This window comes from Parasteatoda tepidariorum, chromosome 8 (genome assembly GCF_043381705.1).
Source record: "Parasteatoda tepidariorum isolate YZ-2023 chromosome 8, CAS_Ptep_4.0, whole genome shotgun sequence".
NCBI classification, from domain to species: Eukaryota; Metazoa; Arthropoda; class Arachnida; order Araneae; family Theridiidae; genus Parasteatoda; species Parasteatoda tepidariorum.
The window spans coordinates 42,314,777-42,339,084 of NC_092211.1; the positions used below are offsets into that span (position 1 = coordinate 42,314,777).

The 24,308-nt window shown below is 27.2% G+C and overlaps 1 protein-coding gene across 1 annotated transcript; it reads left to right on the forward strand.

Annotated features, from left to right (window-relative positions):
- Positions 1-322: 322 nt before the first annotated feature.
- LOC107447380 (histone acetyltransferase KAT6B) lies at positions 323-24,308 on the forward strand. Its single transcript, XM_016062280.4, has 8 exons — positions 323-1,279; positions 4,110-4,269; positions 6,445-6,560; positions 11,245-11,326; positions 14,515-14,589; positions 14,672-14,729; positions 17,492-17,606; positions 20,165-24,308. The coding sequence occupies exons 1-8, from the start codon at positions 722-724 to the stop codon at positions 20,294-20,296; spliced, it is 1,296 nt and encodes a 431-aa protein (XP_015917766.1). The 5' UTR covers positions 323-721; the 3' UTR covers positions 20,297-24,308.

Below are 24,308 nucleotides of genomic sequence, written 5' to 3' on the forward strand. Positions count from 1 at the left end.
TGAAAAGGGGTTAATAAGTGGAGTCAAACATTTGTTATTTTTTCTTTTGTTTACATACATCTAATTTTATGATTGGACAAATATTTTTCCGATTATTATTCATTCATTCTTTACGTTGAATCAAATGAAACTATTCACTAGTCAATAGAAAGAATGATAAATGGTGTTTTAATGAATAAAAAGTATTACTTTTGACAGGAGTTATTTAAACTTGTTATTATCTATGGGCTGTCTTAACATATGATATAAGATACATTTACTGCTGAACTTTTTTATACTGAATTGAATCTGATGAAATTTTAGTTGTTAGGATTAATAGTTATGGCGTTATAAAGGCCTTTCACCTCAGAATCACTCGGTTAGTCACAGGCAGTGACTGGAATCAGCGTGATTCAATTACCCCGTTTACGACCGCCTGATTACGTCAGGAAACAACCTATTACAATATTAAGCAATGCTTCACTGGACAGAAACAAGTATATGACAACGTTCAACTGATAAATAGAAGGAACAAAGAGTAAAAGTAATCAGATTGGCGGTGTCATGTGGTAAACAATTTACTGTCAAATATTATTCCTGCAATATTTATGTCTCTTTTTGTGAGTTAGTGGAGTAAGAAAACTTCTAATAATGAAGTATTATTTTCTCCTTTGAAAAATTTGCTCATTTTGCATCTTTTATGATTGCAAAATCGTCCTACTGAATCTCACTCCGAACCGGAATGAGCGATACTAAGTGTGGAGGTTTAATATTAGATACTATAGATCAACTTAGAAAACGAAAAGCTAGACCAGATTTAGATAGAATTTGTCATATGCTGGAGCGAAAACATGGATTAAAAAGTCCAGCTGTTAACGAAGAATTGACAAGATTAGTGAATGAAGGCACTGTTGTGAAAGTCGACTACAAGGGAAATACTAGCTATCGTAACGCTGCTAAATGGGCCAAAACTAAAACGCAGTTTTATGGAAGTTTCTATAATTCTTCTGATATTTCATCTGTTGTGTTAGAAGCTGTTCGGGCGTTAACCTTGCAATCTAAAGATCAGCCACCAAAGAAAGCATCCATTCAAGACATCGAGCAATATCTGTTGAAAAGAGACTCGCAATCGAATTTGAATCTCGCTACCTTGCGAGCTATTTTGGAAAAAGAAGTTGAGAAACGAAATCTTCATCAGTTACCGAGTGGAGAATATGTACCAGTAAAAGTTCTCCCAGATTTTACAAGCATGGGCCGAAATTCTTCAGAGTTTAAAAAATATGATGGATCACCTAATAAGGTTCATATCATTTTATAAACTATTAAATTTAATGTCATTCTAACTAAAATACTTTTATTTTAAAATGTTTGTCATAGAGATAAATAAATATGTCAATTGCTAAAATACAATGATTTGAGGGTCATGTTTTACTCAACCATTTCAACTTTCATCTATCAAAAGGTACCTCAAGATTAATAGAATCGAGTTAACATATCTTATATACTAGTGAAATGATATTTAATATTTTGTGGTGGTAGTTATGCCACATAACTTCCCTTCCAGAATTTTATCTGTGATAGAATTCGATGAACGAATACAGGGTCCAGGTCAAATTTACTACCGTTTTGCGGTACCTTCACAAATTCAACTTAAGGAGAAACGGCAGTTTCACAAAATACTTTCTCTTAAAATTTTATTTTTGTATCCCGTAAGAAACGATAAATCCATATTTTTAACATTTTTGTGTTGATTTTTTAATATAATTTTTAATTTTCGCAAATTATGTCTAAATTTTCACAAAATAGGTACCTCTCAGAAAAACCTAGACGGACCCCAGGAACACCACTAGTTGATTTATGCTGTTTTTATATTTATATCATTTTTGTTTATTTATATCATTTTGCTCATTATTTTTTGTTTGCTTCATTTTTATTATTGTTATTATTTATTAATTTATTTGAGCACTGACTATTTATTTGAGAACTTAATCATTGACTATATCAACTTTCATATATCAAAAGGTACCGCAGGATAGAATCAAGTTAACATGTCTTATATTCTAGTGAATTGGTATTTAATATTTATAGTGGTAGTTACACCACAGGTTAAATAAATTTGATAACTTGTTAAAACTAATGTAATTGGTTTTAATATGGTTCGAAATTTTTATGTAGTCATAATAATAATAACAGAGCTCATTCTAGACAGGGTAAACAGGGCGCAGCACCCTGCTGCCCTTTTAGTCAAAAGAATCCAACCTGTTGCCCGTAAAGTAAATTAGTGCCCTGATGTAATAGATTCCATACCCTTTTTGCCCTTTCTTTCCTCAACTCTAAGTATTTGCCCTTCTTTATTTTCAACTCTTTTTATTTAGTTTGTCATTGCTGTCAATACATAGATTTATATGGGAAAGGAAAAATAGCCATCACATCCCCTTGTTGTACTTGTCTTTGAAAGTTTGCAGTTACTTCACTATCATTAAATCATAATTATAATTAATCATTTTAATTTTTAAATCATAACTACAGACACTTAAAAACATACATTTATTATTTTATTAATATATGCATGCATTTTAAACAAATTACTAAGCTAATTAGCTCATTAACTCAATATATATATGTTAATTTATTAATAAAAATTAGTAATTAATATGATTGCTTTGGTACTTTTAGTAAAGTAGAAAAAAAAATTTACAATGTTTTTTAATAGAATGTGTAAAGCCCATAGAAAGAAATTATTGCCTTTTTTGAATAATAATGCCCCTTTTTTTAAGCTTTTGCACCCTGCCCTTTTTTCTGCCTAGAATGAGCTCTGATAATAATTTTAATTATTTTATTTTGAGATACTATTTTTATAGAAAGCAGATCTTGTGATGTAGTGTACATCACAGTAAAACTACTGTATATTAGCAAGCAAAGTATTTTCCAACCAAGTTTTTTCTTTCTTATTTTGGAATTTGAATAGTTTAATATGGAATTATTAAAATCAATTCAGTCAACAATTTCAAAATTTTTTGTTATAAAGACTGAAAATATTATTTTATTTTGTTTTGCTGTTTTAATTATAGCTTGGGATTTTATCGGTGTTTCTTATAGATTTTTTTCCTTTATTGTCACTTTTTTTTTTCCTGTACGGTAAGAACCGATAATATAGAAAACTGTGATTTTCTATGTTTAGGAGCTAAAAAAAATTTTTTTTCTGTTTCTCTTTTGCTATTTTTACTTTTCTTTTTATTTGCGCTTTTATTACGATAAAGCATTTTTTGAAGAATGTTTCTATTGAACGCTATTCTTTTATTCTCACTTTAAAGTTAACTTAAGATATTTAATGTTAAATTTTGAATTTAAAAATTAAGAGCATTTTTTGTTTCGACTTCTAACTTTTTATTTTTCAAAGAAAACTTATGTTATAATGACGCAGAAATTAAGAGGGTTTCTAGTATACTTAATTTTTTTTTTCTTCACTTACTCTTAAAAATACAGATAGTGGAAAACTGAGATGTTCGGCTTAAAAAATTTTCTTTCAAAAATTAAGATCGATTTTAATTTTTTGTTTTGCTCTTATATATAATTTTTTGTATTTATGAACGTTTTTCTGATAGCACAGAATTTTTAAAAGTGTTTCTGATTGACTATGTTTCTTGTAGCAATTTATGGATACTTTTTTTGAGGGGTAAAATATTATTTTTAGCAGTAAAGTTTTATGAATTAAGGGGATTTTTTTTATCTCTTTCATTTTTTCAACTTGACAATTTCATTTTTTATAGCTGTTAGTTTTTTATTTATCTTAAATATTTCTGAAGGATAACTATTATAGTTTTTTACTTTTATCCTATTCCTTTTTTCCCATGACTAAAATACTAAACTTATTTATGTATTAAAAATACTTAAAAAAAAATTTTACAAAAAAATAATAAATGTTGCTATTTGTCAGCCGAATATTCAGACAAAATCACTATTTGTTGTTACATCTGTAATTTTTAAGCATGTTTTTAGCTTTTTATATTTTGTTTTCTTAAAATAAAATCTTCATGCAACATTTGAAATTATATTTGATTAATTCTTATAAATTTTAAACCAATGATATTTTTTAATTATAATGTAATGCATTTATTTATTGATTTCAGCGTTTAAAATCTGATTCTGACGCTGGCTGTCATGAGAACTCAAGTAATTCTAGTGAAGAATCTCAACCTAGTCGGTGTGAATTTTGCTCAATGACAGCTTATCCAAATAAGAAAGGGGAGCCTGAAGATTTGTTAGTATGTCGAGATTGTGGAACAAAAGGTTTGTTTTAGGTTGACTTATTCGTAACTATGCTTCCTGACTTATCCTTAGTCTGCTTACTAAATTATCAGTACACTTCAGTAATTTTTAAGCTTGGTTTTCTGATTTTTAGTTTCATGACTAAATTATTTTTATGCTTTAAGTTTGCATTAAGTATCAGTAGTTTCTTAATTACTAAGAAGCTAACAACAAATCTGTTTTAACAAATATTTATTTTAGGAACTTACTTATGTGTTGGGACTGGGCAATGCATCGAAAAATATCAATTTTATGCAATGATCATCGATACGATGTTAGAATTGGCATTCTTTTTTTACGAAGCATTGGAAATTATGATTTACCCGTTATGTGTTATATGTGTCTCGATCCATTATAGACATTGATATCTGCATGTGGCACAAAGAGCAGTTTTTAAAACAGTGTTTCAATGGTTTCAAGCGCCTAAAGAGTAATTCTCGCGGTTGGGCGTCTATGACCGCAAGCTTGCACAAAGAGCATTTTCTTCTGAGCATAAGTGAATTGTAATTACCGTGGCGATCGTTGTTTCTTTTCCCTGTGTTTCTTTCATTGTGACTCATCAAGTAGAGATATACACTGTCACAACGAATCCTGATAGTACTGGAATAATTAAGAATCGAAGCATTTTTGAATCTCTCAGTTATCAAAATCGTCCTACTGTGCAGGTTGTTCAGCTTCTTTTTTTTTTCAATGTGTTATGTCACTGATGTATTTTGTTACTGATGTAATTTATTGATTTTTAAAAAAAATATTTATATATATTCTTAGACAAATTTATAGCATTTTTTTATACATAATTTGTTAGGTAACTGAGGTCTGAGTTCATTATGAGAATATAGTTGCCTTAATCAATCATCACCCAAAAAATCTTTAAGAATTCAAAATCACACAATATCAAACGTGAAACATTCTGATGTATCAAAATATCACAATGTTAGAGTGACAATGCATCACAATACCAAAATCATTACATCTCCCAGTCCTCCTATCTGTATCCCCTATCTATTTATTAACTCTCTGGTGTCAATGTTTATGTTTCTTTTTCCTTCATCACTGGTGTAAGTGTTAAAAACGTACTTGTATTATGAAAACTATTCTTGCTTGAAAGAAGTCAGAGCAAGTGCTATATTATTTTATAAATGTACTAAATCAAAACTGTATTTATAATTGAAATGTGTACCAGTTAGATCTACTAACTGTTATTCATAAAGATGTCTTAAAAATATTGCATTTTACTTATGTATTTTTCAGTATTTTAAATAAACTAAATAATTTTCAAAGAGGACAAGTTTTCATTAAGAAACAAAAAACTATTATTTAGAGATGAGAAACTATTATTGAACTATTATTCAGATGAGAACATGAACATCGTATAATGTGCTGACGAATTTGCTAAAGCATGCTATTTTTGTATTTAATGTTATTCTAATTAAATCACATGTCTGATTTTAGTATCTTTTTGTTTTTTTTTGGAAGCTTTTAACTCATGCCATAATTCTATTAATTCATCTGAAAGTTTATCCACCTAGCACAGTTCTTTTATTGAATAACTTTACGGAAACTAGTTTTCCTTTCGTTAAGATGACTTTGGAGCTGTCTGTTAAACAGTTGAATATGTTTTATTAAATAATCCAAATTTAGTATAACCAGTAAAATTCCTATGAAGTCTTTACTCCTTTTTCGATGTTTTGGCTTAATATAATTTATCTATTGACATACTCAAAATATGGTAAGTTTCAAATATACTACAAAATTTAATGGTATTAAAAGCTAAATTTAACTGTTGACACTTGGAACATACAAAGCCGAACTAGATCAGTAAACCTTTATGATCCATCAATTACTTGAGTATTCTAGTTGTTAATGGCAATTGGTGTTTTATCTTTTACGTGCAATTTTGCACAGGTATGCATCTAATTGCCAGATGTAACTATATAATTAATAAAGATTTGAAGGTAAGGTTGCTAGTTTCAGTGTGTCTGGCTTGGACATTTCTATTGAAAATTATTGTTTGATTTATCAAGCTTTATGCAAATAATTTTCTTCCTGTTTGTAATGTGAGTAATCAAGTCAAGTAATATGAAAAATGTTTTGCAATTGCTAGAGAAACCTATTTTTTCTGTTGTTCAAACTAAAAGTAAGATTTTCTACACCCAGCTCATCCTAGCTGCCTAGAGTATACTAAGTTATTGTATGAAGAATTCCCTCAGCCTCAAAACTGGCAGTGTCCAGATTGTAAAACATGCCATGTATGTGATGAAACAGGCACGGCTGTAAGTAAATTTTAAAATAATTTCTTACTGAGTTAAAATGTGGAAAGTTTCTCTAATTTTATTGCCTTGTTATTTTAAATAATAATGGAATTGCATGTGTTTTCTTCAAGTTTTTTTACTTAAAAGCTAAGAAAATGGGTTAATGAAAAAGGTACCGTATATTCCAACGTATAACGCGCACTTTTTATACAAAAAATAACATTGGAATCTGCGGGTGCGCGGTATAAGCCGAATATAAAAAATTATGGATTAAAAAAATTTAAATATAGAAAAATACTTTTATTTTAAAGAAATAACATACCTTTACCTATATACTTCATTGATTTTCGTTATTACATAAATAGTTCATTATATTTGTCTTCCACTATCAATTACAATTATTAAAAAAATTTTGTATTATAATTAACATTTTTTTTGTATTATCTGTAAGGTGGGACCTAAACATGTCCCACTCTAAAAGGCTTTGTGGTTTTCTGACGCAACCAGGACGGATTTGCCAGATGTTTTTTACCCACAATTTAACACCATTTTTGTCCATCCAGAATCACATTATTGCTCCTTCAATTCAACCCTCACATACATGTCAAATTCAGTTCTTTTATTTTTGCAAAAGATTGGGAAAAATACTTTTTATTTACGATCTTGAAAGACGAGATATTGCACATGTACAATCCAAATTTTTGTGCGCGTTATACGAAGAGTATATTTTAAAATTTAAAAAAAGTAATTAGAAATTACGGGTGCGCGTTATGCGCCGGAATATACGGTATGTCAATTTTTTAATGTAACTGAATAAGTATTAAAAAAATTTCATGAAAATCATATTTCACTTTGGTATAAGAGAAATTTATTTTTTATAAAATTAAATAAATTAGGTTAGCAAATAGAAAAAGTTTGTAGCATTTTTAAAATTATTTAGTTAGTTTAAGGAAAATAAAGTAGGCTGTAAGTAAATTTTAAAATTATTAATTCTCTCTGAATTAAAACGTAGAAAGTTCCCTAATTTTGTCTTGTTCTTTTAAATAATAGAATTGCATGTGTTTTCTTTAAGTTTTTTTTTTTTAAACTAAGAAAATGGGTTGATGAAAAAGGTATGTCGATTTTTTAATATAATTGAATAAATATTAAAAAATTAATGAAAATAGTATTTCACTTTGGTTTAGTAAGAGAAATGTATTTTTTACAAAATTAATAAATTGGATTAGCAAACGGAAAAAGTTTGTAGCATTTTTAAAATTATTTAGTTTATTTTTTAAAAAAAAAGGGTTGAGTTGTTCTAAACAGAGTAAGTATGTGGTAGCCTATTTCAGGTAAAACCCTGGATAAATATATAAAGTTGTAATTGAGCGCATCTTTGTGACTGCAACTATCAATGTAGAAATATAGAGTTTCTATTCTTAAACTCCTTTTTTTATTGATAATTATTTTCATATTCTTGAAGATAACTTAAATATTTTTTTCCCTCTAAAATTATATCTTTTATTCTTTTCATTGAAAATAATACCTTATCTATAAGTAAAGACTTTCTCATTTCATCTTTTCTAATCTGCCATAATTTTTAATTTTTTTTTTCAAACTCTTTTAAATTTTTTGCAGCTGTTTTATGGGATTCAAAGGGTGGTATGATGTGTGATTTAAATCATTAAGGACATTATTCTCAGTGTTTAAAGAAGAAGTATTTTTCCTAATAGTTCAAATTTTTTTCTTCTTTATCAATACTAATTGTTACTTGGTCTCTTACTATAAAAAATTGCTATAACTCTAAGTACAAGTAATTAAATTTAAAATGAAATCTTAATACAAATTTTAGATGCAAATAACAAAATGGCAAAATGTTTTAATATTGCTAATTAAATAAAAAAAACTGTTTGTCAAAATGTAAAGCATATTAAAAATATTAAACCAATATATAAGTTCACTTACACAAAATAAATATTTTCAGAAAAATCACACATTTTTGAAATATGTTAAGTTACTGATTGAGATATATTATTAGAGTATTTATAACATTGTGGGGCAAATATTTTATTTTAATTAATAATTCTTGATATTTCAAAAAAATAATTTTATTTTTTCGATTGGATAAAGTAAGACAATCAATCTATGAGGAATATAAAATGAATATATATNGTCGGACCTCTATTTAACGAAGTCGCTAAATCCCGAAAAAAAGTTCGTTATATGGAAAATTCGTTAAATAGAAAATCATCTTTTGAAATACTTACACAACGTAGAATAGGTTTTAAATTCATGGATACTAGAAATAATTAAAATTGCAATTGATGCACCTTTATCTTGTAATTTTTTTCTTTAATAGTCAGGCACTTTCGCTTCGACATTTTGCAGCCGTAAGAAAAGCAACAAGCAGCACTCTGATCTTAAAACAGGAGCTCTACCGAGTGAACAACGAGAAAGTTGAAAGTTTTTCTTGAAAGGAAGTGAACAGTGGGGGTGGAGATAATAGGACATGTCAATAAGGGACCAGGGACCACACACTTTGATGACCCATTCCTTTTATTTTCTCTGCTCATTTCCTATTCAAGGAATTTGACCCTTTCCCCCCTTTTCTAGCGGGATTGCATTTCCTGTATGAAGTGCAAACAAAAAGGGAAAGGAATTTTACTGCTTTCTCTAAAAGTTAAGGGGATGCGAAAATCAGTTCAAGGTCATTTCCCCCATAAAATGCGTTAACTAGTTAATAATTTTCTCAAATATTTTGGGAAATGGGGAAAGTAGATCTAAAAAAAAAATTCGTTAAATAGAAAATTCACTTCGCTATTTAGAAGTTATTTAACGAAGAAATTTCCAAAATGTTCTTGGTTCCACGAAAAAATTCGCAAAATAGAGAAATTCGTAAAATGGAAGTTCGTTAAATAGAAGTCCGACTGTATATATATTACTGAATCAGTACATAGGTATTTAAATTGCATCCATTTTAATTCTTTAATAATTTTATATTTTATTAATGAGTAATATTGTTAATGACATATGTTTAAAGAGGAAAATACTTGCCATATTTGTTAGTTCATTTAAATAAACACATTATTCTTTTATAAATTAAAATAAAGCAATTCATTATAGATATTTCTTTAAAACTAGCATTGCCAAACTAGCAATTCCACATGAGCGAAAAAATAAAAAATAATGAGCAATTTAAAATATAACCCTTATTAATTACACCCTTGAGTAATCCAAATTTTGTTAGAAAGCAAAATTTCAGAGAACAATTATTTTCCATCTTGCACAATGGTTCATAAAGAAAAATTTAATCTTAAAACAGCATTTATAGAATGAAAATTATCTAAAAAAAAATGGTTATAAAATTAAATCAATAAACCAACTGTTTCTCAGTTAGGAATACATTAAATCTGAATATGTATTACTGGGATATTTGTGGCCGATTGATTGGTGAAGGAATTTCAAAGTTGAGTTCTATGCCTGACAGTTATAATGTTCCATTGTAGTGGTGTTTCTGCAAATTATGCATGTGAGGTGGGAAAAGGCTATCTTATTTTTAAATCTTGAAATGTGGTTGCCAACTTGTATTAATAATGCAAATTTAAAAATTTTAGTCGTGTATTCAGGGCCGGATTAACATATAGGCACGTGCCTAGGGCCTACGAAAAACTTGGGAGAAAAAAATTTGTTGACAAAAATAATTTCGCTTTAAAAACAACAAGTGTATTTTGCACAAAATTATGAAGATACAAATAAAAATTTAATATTTTTCGGTAATAAATTATTTTGCTGAATCTTATGATATTACTTTCTTGCGATTTTTGGATTCAACAAAATCTTGTATTATGCTGTCGAATTCCAAACTACGCAAAATGTCGTATTCAATAGACATAAGTGCGAGCGATGCCAAACGATCTTGATTCATTGTTGAACGCAAATAATTTTTTATCAATTTTAATCTGGAGAAAGATCTTTCTCCTTCTGCATTTTATCCAAGAATTGACAAATATATTCTTAATGCAGTGTGAACGTTAGGAAAAGTATTCACAAGTTTATCTTTAACATAGTTATCGATCGAACTAATCATAATTGTATTATCGATATCAACTGCAATATCGGCAGTATGTTGGTATTGCAGATAAAGTTCGATAAACAAATTTGTAAATTAAAATCCATATTAATAAAAATGTTAAAAAAAATATGCAAGAAAGTTTTAGCATATATTTTGAAAACAAGGGAGGAGGGGAGGTCCCAAAAACGGCTATGCCTAGGGCCCACGAAAGGTATAATCCGGCTCTGTGCCTAGGGCCTACGAAAGGTATAATCCGGCTCTGCGTGTATTGTATTATAAAGTTTCATTTTTGTATATCCTTTAAAGCCTTTTTAGAATTTGTTTCATCATTTTGTTTTAATAAAAAGGATCTTAAGTATAAGACATAAAACAATGAATAACTCTTTTATAAAAGTTAAAGAATTGCTATACATTTACTTGCAATGAATAAGATTTTAGTGCACAGTAAGCATCTATCTAATACGCACTATAAAGGATATCTACTTTATATATATTATAATCGCATAGAAACAAAAATTATACTCACTAGTTTTATTGCTCTTTTCATTTCCTTATATTTTATGATTTATAGTTTGCTTAATTTATCCATATGTTGCTTAATTTATTCATAAGTTTTGATTAATTAATATATGTTAGTGGTTGTTTTTATTTTAGGAAAACTTATTGACTTGCTTCATATGTTTTAAAGGCTATCATTTAAATTGCCATGATCCCATAGTGCCAAGTAAACCCACAGGTAAACATATTTAGATTGTCATTAATAAATTAAACATTATTTATTAATTTAAATTTATATAAAACCAAGTTTTTTAGCAATGTATTTGTCTATTGTGTTATTAATGTATTTCAATTAATTGTAAAATAATATATATGTTCTTCAAAATTTTACAGTTTAAAAGACTGCTAAAGTGGTTTTATCAAATGTAAATGAAATACAAATTAAATTTTTTTTAAATATTTTTTATTTAGAAAAAAAAATAATTAATATATTCTACATAGAGCTTGCTCTAATTTTTTTTCAATATATTATATATTATAAACATGGGTGCCACTCTTCAGTCCTGGGGACTGAAATCAGTCTTACGAAAAATCAATGGACTAATAAATTCTATAAATTTAATTAAATTTTCTTTCTTTTTTCATTAGAAATTTAAAAACATTTTTGATCAAAATAAAAAATATATCTTAATGAGAACATATGATATGGTAATGATGTCAGGACTTATATTTATCTTATTTTTGTCAGCTTCACTAAATCTTATTCTTAAAGCCTTGAGAAATGGGATTGATTGAACTTCCTCTACTTTGTAATTAAATTTGTACTACAGTTGGGAACAGATTATCCGGAACGATCGGGACCATCGCTATTCCGGATAACTGATTTTTCCGGTTTTCTGAATCACTACAAAAAGCCGTTTTTTTATTGTTAAACCCAACTAAAAAAATAATATTTGGAAATAATCTTAAAAAGAAGAAAAAACGAAGTAATACACTAATGATTATTTCCAAAATGATAGTGAGGTAAACATCTTTCCAAAAAGAAAGAAAAATCCTAAAATCTTATGAGGAAAAAAAAAAATTTTTTTTTTTAAATGGCGGGAAAATTTACGAATTTCGTTCCGGTTTTTTAGTTTTCTGATTTCTGGATAACGGGTTCTGTACTGTATTACTGAATCTAAATCTGCTAGAGTTTGCTTCCCCTACCCTAACATATTGTCATGCTGACCAAAGTTAAATCGAGATTTTTTTTTTTTAAAGGAAGGAAATTATAGCTCTGGAACAAAAGATAAGTGACAGTGAAGTGAAAAATAGAGATATAAATGGTTTCAGGTTGTACAGTAATAGTTGTAAAAAAAATATATACAAGGTTAGCTGTTATTTTCATTTTGTTTGTTAATATAACCTTAAAATAAAGAAAAACATTTTTAGAAAAAATAATCAAATGATTGATGTAGGCTATTATCAAGGAAAGGTAAATTTTGATATCAGTGAGTTATAAATTTCTGAAAGTTTGCTAAACAACGCTAGACAGTGTTATTTGGTCAAAAAATAAGTTCAGTCTTGAAATTGTTTTAGAGTGGCACCCCTGTATAAATAGATTTTGACGTCAAAAACTTGAGATAATAGTCATAATGCATGTAAAAAAAATTAAAGTACATTTAAAATATTGGATTCATATAAACTAATATGAAATGACATATAAATAAGTAATAAAATATGTTAATAAATAAACAATTATACAAAAGTATGTAATTGAGAATATTTATATTAAATAAGTTTTAAGCGGAAAAAAGAAGTTGCACTTAATATTCTTATTCTCTTTTATTGTTAATTTTATTTGAGAACTTTCTTTTAGGGATGCAAGGAATAGTGATTTATCCGAATGCTGAATATTCAGCTGCCGAATAGCAACCTTTCTTTTTTTAAATAAAAATCATTGATAAATATTAATGATTTATCTATATATGTATATAGTTAAGTATAAATAGTTTCATATATAAATAAGTTAAGTAATTATTGAAAAATAATCAAAACTTATTTATCCTATGAGGCAAAGTAAAAAAAAAAAAACTATAATATAAATATTTAAGATAAATGAAAAACTGAGTAACCGCTATTTAAAAAAAATAAAGTGGTTAAGTTGAAGGAATAAAAAAATAATCCATAATAGTCTGTCATATACGCTTTGAAAAATGCAGTGCTGTCTTGAAAACACCCATAAAAAATGTTATTTACAAAAGCAAAACTGATAGAATAAAAATTTGTCTTAATTTTTTAAAGCTAAGCATCTCAGTTTTCCAATTACTCTATTTTTTTTTTTTTTTTTTTAAGTCAAGAATAAAGCCTACTAGAGACCCTCTTAATTGCTGCACCATAATAGAAACGTTTATAAAAATAAATTTTTTTAAAAAAGAAAAAGCTAAACAGAAACCAAAACAAAAAATTTAAACATTAAAAATCTTAATTTGACTTTTCCATGTTGCCATATTTTTATCTGCCTTATACCAAACAGAAAAAATTTTACAATAAAAGAATAAAGTCTATAAGAAACACTCTGTTAAAATGCTGCACTATTATCAGAACATAAAAACATCAAAAACAAAACAAAAAAATTTCACTTTTCCATTTGTCTTTCAGAACCTAAATTAACAAGTTTTGGAACTTAACAAATATGTGTAGAAACTATTTCTAATAACAGTAAAAAATACAATTTTAGATTATTCTTTATTAAATCTATTCAAATTCCCCAAAATAAAACTTTGTCGAATATTTGGCCAGACATTTAGCACAACATTCGGCCAAATAGTGGCCCAAATATTCATTACATCCCCACTTTCTTTTTAAGGAGTTTTAAATAGCCTCAAATCAATAATATAGGAAAATTATTATTTTCATTTTCCTACCATTAAAATAGAAATATTTTGTTTTTATAATTTTCAATACTCTGTAAAAACATTTAAAAATTTACTAAATAGGTATATTTTGTAAATTTTTAAATCTTTCAACTCAATCAAAGTTATAATATCGAAAAAGCATTAATTTTAAATATAACAAATCATAATTTGTTCTAATGACTTATCTCCCTTAAGATATATGGAATTTTTATATAAAATATTTAGTTATTATTGAAAAAGTATCAAAATTGAATTTATCTAGACATGATAAATTTAAAAAATAGATCGGTTACTAGAATTAATGCATAGTATAAAAATTTATTTAAGAAAAAAAAAACTTGTCCACCAAAAGCTGATCACCTAAGTATTGCCCCGCATGGGATCAACTAACAAATTTCCCTAAAATAATTTTTTATACAAATCTTTAATCATTCATTGATTTTTGCTAGAAAACTTGGTCTAGATTTGTTTTAAATTTCATATCTATGTTAAGTTTCAATTTTTATCTCTTTTCCTTTACAAATTTTAGGTACTTGGTTGTGCTGTACATGTGATACATCTGTGGACAAAGAAAAACAAAAAATTAAGCCAAAAGTTATATCAAGTATGTCTTTAAATTCATTAGCCCGCTTTCTTCCTATGACTACTATTGTGTTGCTGCTAATTTAGTTTATTTTTATTTTCAGTTGAAGATTTAGAGGCCATGTCTGCTTTGCAGCCTTACAAAGAAGGTTTCCATAAAAGGCAAGTTAAAATGCATTTGTAATTTCAGAATTTTTTTTGTGTAACTTAGAACACATTATGAGGTTATTAATTATGTTTAAACAAAATACTATTTTTCAATATTTTGTCTCTGCTTAAATAAAAATAAATTTTATGGTGGAAATAAAAGTGAGTATTTGAGACACATTAGCATTTTTTATTTTTACATAAATATTTTTAAAATGAAAATAAATAAAATAAGTAAGTAAAATTGAAGCTGTTGAGTAATTTATTTTTTTAAACAAAGGTCAGGTTTTTAAACATAAGTCAGTTATCAGGTTTATGTATTGTTAAGTGTTCCAGAAATGTCTAAAATTAAAATTTCATGCAAAATAATTACACCAACTGGGCCATTTTCAGCCTAGCATATTTTAAAACAATTAATGCAATTTGTGAAAGAGTTAGAAAAGAAAAAAAATTCGATGTGACATCAATAATGTATCTTAAAAGTAAATTATCTATTTGAATAAGTAGTTAAATAAATTTAATTGAATTGCTATTTCAGTTAATTTTTACTTTTAAGTCCCTTACATTGACTAATGCCCCTCACTTGTAGAGGAATAACAAATTAGACATATATCTATTATTTATAAAACTAAACTAAACTCAGTGGCGGGACAGCCCATAGAGGGCCAAGGCCTACTGTACCTATCTCAGTTTTCTTGACCTTGGGCTGGAGCAGATGTTCCGGTCAGGTGATCAGCCGAACGCGAAACCCCCAGTGTTTAGTTCCCAAGCATGCTTGGTACTCATTTATCGACCCACTGAAGGGATGAAAGACTGAGTCAACCTTGCCGGGCTCGAGGATCGAACCAGGGACCTGTGGCACGACAGCGTGAAGCGCTACCACTCAGCCACCAGGCTTCTCTATTATTTATTGAATGTGTAAATTTAAAATTTGGTAAAAATTCATATACTAAATAAGGTATATAATATATTAAATTATGGTTTTCTGAACAAAATTTTAAATATTTACACAATTTTGTTTGCTTGTCTTTTAAAATTTTGTTATATTTTAATGAATAAATCTATTTTATGCTTTCATTTTGAAGTGTCAACTGCTGACTATTTTTATAGTACTTAATTTTATTTTAAAATAATTAATTCAACAAATAATAAAGCACCAGAGGGACAGTAGTGATATTTTTCATTGTCACCATTAACAATAAAACTAATTACTGCATCCAATATGTTTAAAGTTTGGAGCAAAGTATAATTCATTATAGTCAACAGTGTGTTGTTTAATTTTATTAATGTTTAAAAAAATATTTTGCAAATCATGTTTTACCCTTACTGAATGTAACAATCACTCTTATATTCCTAACAATCGCTCTTATAATCATTTGATAAAAAGAAGTGAAACAATGCAGTGCTTTAAAAGCAATCAAGTTCCATCAATCTAGAATCTTACTTAGGACCAATTATTATCTATTTGTGTTTTTTTTTCTTTTAAAAAAATTTAACAGTACAAAGTTATATTTATCTATTACAAAATGCTCACAATGTGGTCAGTTTCCTTCTGTTTCCTAGAATAAAGTTTTTTTTATGATTTCCTTCTTTATTTAAAAATAATTAATTAATAAATAAATGAATAATTCAATGAAAAAAAAATTAGCAGTGTTGAAAACAAAAGAACTGTTTCACTGTCAGAATTTCAATCTAACAGCCTAATAAAATATGGATGTTCTAAGTGTTTTTAAAAGGGTGACCCACCCTGCTTGCCCTTTCACGATGGTAAATGAACCCTCTTTGCCCTTTCTGTAAAAATGCTGTCCTTTTTTTTATTTATATAAAAATGTTCTTTTTATTAATTTAAGAAAGAGATTGCTGTAGAAGAAACCTGTAGCTTCAGATAGCCTGAAATTAATTTGCAATAGTTACGGCAACGTTAATATTGAATATTATTGTTTCTCATATTTATTTGAGCATTTTTAATTCAGTTTCAAAAGGAATTACTTTAGCTAAATATAATCAATATATTTAGCTAGATTAATGCCTTACAAAGTAGAAGGTGACCTTATTTTTGGAAAAGCGCCTTGCCCTTCTTTATTTCTAGGGAGATCTCTGAAAATAAATATATAAAAACAATTTCAATCTATTATAAAAAATATTTTTTTAAAATGTGGCGTTGAAAAAAGAAATGTTTCCCTTATTGCATTTGGTGTCAATCCATTTTTAAATTAAAAACTCGAGAAATAAATAATTTTGTGCTGTTATCAATGATATTAAAAAAGGAGTAAAATTATCACAAATCTATTAGTTTTTGCCGCATTGCATTTCCTTATTGATTGTGAAAATATTAGTACAAAAAAAAAAAAAACTCTGACTTAATTGAACTAGATATTTAGATATTATTTGTTTTTAAACTAATTTTGATTGCCTCGGTCTGTTTCATAATTTTGAGAGTTTCTGAACTCTACTATGTAAACGTTGTCCTAAAGAAAATTGTATAAAATTATTAAAAAAGAAAAATCACCTCATTTGTTTTTAGTTTGTTTTATCATTCCTTTTGTTTCAGTTACAAATTCTTTAAAATGCAAAAAAATTTATTGTCTTGCACATTCTGTTCCAGTACACTCAAATACCTCTACAAAAATTGAATTTACCATAAGTTATGGATGCAGCAATGGTAATTTAGTTAAATATTTGTTGTGTCTCTGTGATGTTAGTAATTAGAGGATACAGTCATAATAATGTAAAGATTTCAATTAAAATTGTAATTTTCATTATACTTTGTATTTCAGCCTGGAACAATATCCTGCATTAATTCCTGTTGCAAAAAAATGGTCCATTGAAAATGTTGAGACATTTTTCAGATTTATTGGATTTGAAGATGAAGCTCTTGCTTTTAGAGAGCAAGTAAGTTATGTTTTCTATCATTATATAGTATTCATTAACATTCAATTGAGAGTTTTGTTTATTATTTGAGTGCTGTGTAAATTGTGCATAAAAATATTCATGTATTTATTTTATTTATTTTCTTTAAGATTTTCTCCAGTAAATACTTTCGTTTAGTGTTCATATAAAAAATATCCGTGTTTCTATTTTAAAGTGTTTACCCTAGCAACTATGTAAATTTACTAAGAAGGAGATTTAATTTTGTATGTATTTAAAATAAGTGGATGAGAGGGAGAAAAATGTTTTTGCTAATAAGCAAGAATGCTTTTATGCATTTAAATTGCTGTAGAAACCTATGGCATGTTGTTGGCAATTTTGCATTTTTCAAATTTGAAATAAATGTGAACTTTTGCTGTTCATCTATGTGTTGTAATTAGAAAAAAAAGAAAAGGACTTGGCATAAATGTAAGAGATTATACAATATTTACTTTCTTGATTCGATACTTGGTTGAATTTTATTATTTCTATTCTACTGCTGAGTTTTTTGAGTTTATTAATAATATTTTATCCTACTATGAGTTTTATTATAATTCTTATTTGCTGAAAATGTGTGAAATATACTAAACAATTATGTTGGAAATATTCTGAACTGTTTGACCTGCTACTTTTTCACATATCCACAAAATTTAGTTTTTTTTTTCCCCCTTCTTAAACCATCAGGATTAGACAATTTTAAAATTGCCAAAATAAATGATTGAAATATCTTATTCATTCTACCTGATTTTTTCCAAATTTTTTAATATAGTGAAGGAAAAAAAAGTTTATATTTTTTTTATCATGAAATTTTATTAGAGTTAGTAGTGATTCATTTACTATTTTTAAAAGCTGGGGATTACTAAATCTTGTACGATAGAAATTAATTGTTTCAGAAATTTGAATCGATAACTTTATGTAGCTCAGATTTCAATCCAATTAACATTTTAATAATTACAGAATTTTTAAAATACTCAGGAGTCGATCAAAAATATATATATATTTATATACAAATTCCCATATCAGAGTCTTTTATCGGACACTTTTTAACCATCAAAATGGGGGGGGCTTCTTTTTTTTTAACATTTGCCACCTGTTAAAATATAGTCTGCAAGAATGAGAGTCCTCCGCTTTTATGCTTCTTTATGATTTTTACCAGATTTCCGATTTTTGTTCACTTTTAATCCGATTTCCTCTACAATCTAAAGAAAAGAAATAAGCTATCATGTAAACTAAATTCTGCATTTCACTTGCAACCAAAAAAAAAAATGCCTATTTTTTTCTCATTATCGCCACAAATCACACACTCAATTTTAGAGTGCACAAAACTTGTGGAAATCTGTAACAAAAACACTACCACACAAACCACATTGTTGTTTGGAGTTGACATTAATTATCGTCTTTTTGTTATTTTTTTATTGAATAAGGATGTTTTGCTTATGTTAGACCTATTATCTGGAAAAAATCTATTTTCCAGCTTGCCAAAATCCTGACAATTCCATATATGGGATTTTCCACTGTGTTTGCATATATATATACAGATTTTTTTCTTTTTGTGTATTTTCTCTTTATTTAGAATTTCTGAAAACATCTACATACCTGACATGATATATATGCATCTGCAGATTCAGTTTAAGGCTGTTGTGTATTTAAAATTAATTTAGTATTGTATATATTTTATAAAGTGTAAATGTCTTTAAAAAAAGTACATAATTGGATATCTTATATCATTAAATTCATTGTGCTATTTATATACAGTAAAACTTCCTGTTGTGGAGACTCCTGAAATACGAACATATTTTTGATTCCCCGTTAATCTTCTATGAATGAACCATTATGTACATTCTCCTCAAAGTGAACACTCCCGTAACCAGAGGCGGACAGTCATTTTGCCCTGGAATGTTATGAGTCTGAATTTAATACAGCTGGGGCAAAAAAAAAAGAGAGCAGAAATATAATTTTTTAGGTATTCCTATAAATAAAACATTTATTCAGACACTTGATTGATAATTAATTGTAAATATATGAACTCCATAGGTTTTCGTGCCTTACAAGTAAGCATTGCTTTCTCTTTTTTTTCTCCTGCGAATTGCGCCATGTTACTTATCAAGTGATAGGTTGGTGTTAGAGGGTGTAAAGCTAATAATTGAAACCGACAAGGGACTACAAGCTCCTATTCGGTATCATATGACTAACTTGAATATTTGTGTTAATAGGAAAATTACATTAATTTATCTGTAGCTACATCCAGAATTATGTATTTGTATCAAACTTTTTAATCTATATCTAATCTAATATTTGTATGGAAAAAAATATTTTTTAAAGTTTATATAAATATCTTTATAGAGAGTTATTGTAGATTATTTAATTATTTCTATATCATTGAAAAGAATTTACAGTGTTAAACTTCATTATTAGGGTACCCTTCCTGTAAACTGACAACTCTCGTGGACAATTTTTTTGGTCCTAAGAGTGTCTGCTTAGGTTTCACTGCATGTATATATATTTACAGTTGCACAAAGTTGAATTTATCATCTTTATTTCAGGAAATAGATGGTCTTTCCCTACTACTGATGAAAAGGAATGATGTTCTGACTGGATTAGGTATCAAACTTGGTCCTGCTCTTAAAATTTACAAGCATGTTTTGATGTTGCAGTCACGCATTGGAGATAATTAGTTCACCTGTTATAAAACTTCTTGTCATTCCTGAAACCCTAATGAGTATATCTATATTTGGAGGAAATTTAGTCAATTTTTTATTTCAAATTATTACTCCTCCTTGAGAAATACATACAGTTTTTGTTCCAATGACATGCATATTGATTTTCATTTCAATACTGGTAGCTTCAATGAAAGCCCGCCCCAAGCTCTCCCTTTCCGAAAAGTGTGTTACTCAGCAAGAGCATTATCTTTATAACTTAGGCACACATTTGAGCTAGTCGTGTTGCTTGATCCTCAGATCCTATGACCAGAATATCCTCTGCTACCATGCCATTGTCATTGCAGTGTATTTTGAGCAAGTTGACCACTTGTATAGTAGCAATTTGATAGTCCACTTACGCTAGTAGTCAACTTATAAAAGGGAAATTTGCTTGTTTTCACATGTTTAATGCTTAGTCATTAAGGTCAAGTTGGACTGAAGGTCGCTTAACTGGTTTCACAGTATCAAACTCTAGTGGTACCAAACCAAGCTGTACATTAAACTTTTGTTGACCATTGATGAGTTTGAAAAATATTCACTTAAATTTCCACTTAAAAAATTTCTTTTTCTCTCTTTGAAGGATCCTTCCATGGTGTTTAGATTCCCTTTTTTAGAAGAAATTTAATAATTAGTTTCACTTTTTTTCCTTTTCTTAGTTGTCTTTTAAAATGATTTTAAAAATCCTCATATTTAAATAAGAATTTCAGTCTGAATTATTTCTTTCCTAAATTTGCACATAATTGTATTAAAATAATTATATTAAGTCAAGATGTAATTTTCGCTGATGTAAGAAATCTTAAACAGGAAAAGTATGAACATGAATGTAAAACAAGGTTGCCAAAGATATGAGTTACGATACCAAACCAATATCAAAAATATTACAAAAAGTTCTTATAAAAAGTGATCAAATGCCAAAAAATATTTAAATATGAAAAAATACTAGTATTTTATATGTTATGAAAGATATAAAAATATATATATAATCTTTATAGACCGTACAACATCATGTAATGTAAGAAATGCATATAAAAAACCAATATCCCTGAATCTCAAAAATATCCTTAAAAAAAAAGAAGTCTGTAACAACCATAATAAATATTGCAAATATCAACAAGATCTGAGCTTTAATTAAATTACACATTGCCTACTTCATGTTTTAGTGTAAATGTAGAATATTTCCGATTGAAAGCCCACCATGATAAGAGATTACTGTAATTCTTTCAAGTGTTTATGTGTGTTAAAATCAAGAAGCTAATTCTCATACACTTTGCATGTATTAAATGATGGTCAAGCCTTTTACTACCACTGGTCATTGTTAAATAAAGAAAAGATACTGATTTTCTTTCTTTACAAAAAGTAATGCTTTTAAATATTATGATCTGTGTTTGTATCTAAAGAGCTTGTGTCTGGCTTTTAATTTTGTTTCATTTTAAGTTGCCCATAGATAGCAATATAAGAAAACCTTACTCTGTATTGTAGATTTTAAATTGTAAATCATGTATATGATCTTTTAACTTTTATTTGTAGATATAAATAACATAAAATGTCGCATTCACAGAACATTGTTAAACTGATGTTTATTAAAGTTCTATTTACAAGAAGCCTGACTTTTTGTTCCTCTTGCCACTAGCTCAAAAATAAATGTATTCTGCTTTGGAAATTAAATCCTACTGAGGTGAAAATATTCACTTAAAGTTATGAGCCACTTGTGCTGCAAGCTTTTGATATCAGGTTATGCTATGATTGTGGGAAGTCAGTAAAAAAGATATTTTGCAGTAAAGTAATCGTATTTAGTAGATATTAAATGAGTTTAAATAAAATAGTAAGTACAAAAATCTAAAATTAAAAAAAAAAACTTCATACTCTTTTCTGTTCTTTTCTACTTGTTTGAAGTACATTGGCAAGCACTCCCACAGCATTACAGGCATTAGTCATATCCAAGTAAAAGATTATTATTTTATATATATATATTTATCAAACCAGGTTTTACTGATTCAATAGTTGTATGTACGTCTCTCTTCATAAATGTGTTATTGATCACAAATATACTTTTTGAAATTAATTTTTTAACTAAAAGTATCTAAGTTAAAACTAACATTTGACATTTTTGTTTACTAACACAATGACACATGCATTTATAGGAAAATAGTCATTTAACTAGAGTGTGATTAAAACAAATATTCCTATTGCATAAATAAGCCTCTAAAATTAAATAGCTGATTTAAAAAATATTTTCTTCCCTTTATTTTTTTTTATTTATTTATTAATTTATTTATTATTATTTATTTTATAATTCTGAAATAATGAACAACAATTGAACTTATAATTTTGCATATTAAGGTACAATGATATATTATATAAGTTCAGATAAAATCCAAGTTGCCCCTTTTTCCTTTGAATGAACTTGAATAATAAATTACTTAAGCAAGCAATTTGATGAGAAAAAGGATTTGAAATTAGATTTTTATTTCTTTTATCTTATGCTCTTAATATTTGGCATCATATAAATCTACTTAGAACAATATTTTAATAAATTGAATATCTCACTTTTTAGTTAATATTGTCAGAACTGCTGGGAGTTTAATTTGCTAAAAGAATTGTAGAATTCACATTGTTTCAATATGTAGGAGAAAAGTTGTTTAAAAAAAATTTCCTATTTATCCTGATGGCAAAAAAATATTAGATTTTAAATTGTAGAAATATCAGGTAATTGATCAAAGTTTTTTGATTTTCCTTATAGTGAGCCTGAAATAATGTGTACATGAATTTTTTATTATTTGACCAAAAGTTACTAGAATATTATACACATTGACGTTTCATTATTAACTTGTAAAAAAAATTTAATAAGCATATGACTTTTAAATTATTTGACCAAGAGTTATTAGAATATCATGCTCATTGGTGTATTGTTATTAACTTGTAAAAATAAATAAGAGAAAAATTTACATGTTACAATTTTTTGTGTTTTATATTGTTTGAAGCACAAAATCATTTGTGTACCAATTTTTTTGCTCTTGTGTGCAAGCTAATCAATGAAATTTATAAGTAACTTTGTTGGCGTATCTTGGGTGTGTCTACTGCATGATTTTAAATCATGATATACAGGTTAAGAAGCTATGTTTTAGGTTTTGCTATCTTTTATCATAGTTTTCGTATACTTTCTTGTTTTTATGCACTATAAATAATTGCAAGAAATTCGATATAGAAAAAAAAATTTGTACATACATTTTGTTATTTTTCAAAGTAATGTTTTTTTTTTTTTTTTTTTTTTTTTTTTTTTTTTTTTTTTTTTTTTTTTTNTTTTTTTTTTTTTTTTCGAATTTTATAATTTACAAAAGCTAGTTGGGAGTTAAATTAAACATTCCGATTTTGTTTTTTAATATTACTGGACTTTAATTGAAAGGCTTTTAATAGTGACATTTTTTTTTAATTAAGATTTCTGAAAGAAACTATCACATTTAACAACAGCATTAATTTATTCAATAGCAATCCTCATTGTATGATCTTAAAATCTTCATAAACCTATCTCTTCAATTCGCATGATGAGTTTTTTTGGACATAATTCTTAAATCACAACTAATAATATCTGTACAAAAACAAATACATTCTTAATATAATTTTATACCTCTGAAACTTAAAAAAAAAATTCCGAATTGGTAAGTAAATATTTTTCTGAAACTGCTCAACCACAACTTCGGTTAGTTCAACTACATTAGTAATAATTTTATTTCTTCTTATCATTTTGCTTTGAAGGCATTATTTTTGAAATGCTGATGTTAATTAACCTGGTGCCAAAATCCCATATTTGTTACAAATCAATTATAAGGAGTGTTATATTGTATAGATTGAACCAAATGGCATTTTTTAGTCATATTGAAACTAGATATGAATTCTATACTCGGCTTCTAGTTTCTGTTATAATATTCCTAATTGTGACTGTTAAAATGATGTTTTTTCTTTTTGATATAATAAAATATATGACTGTTAA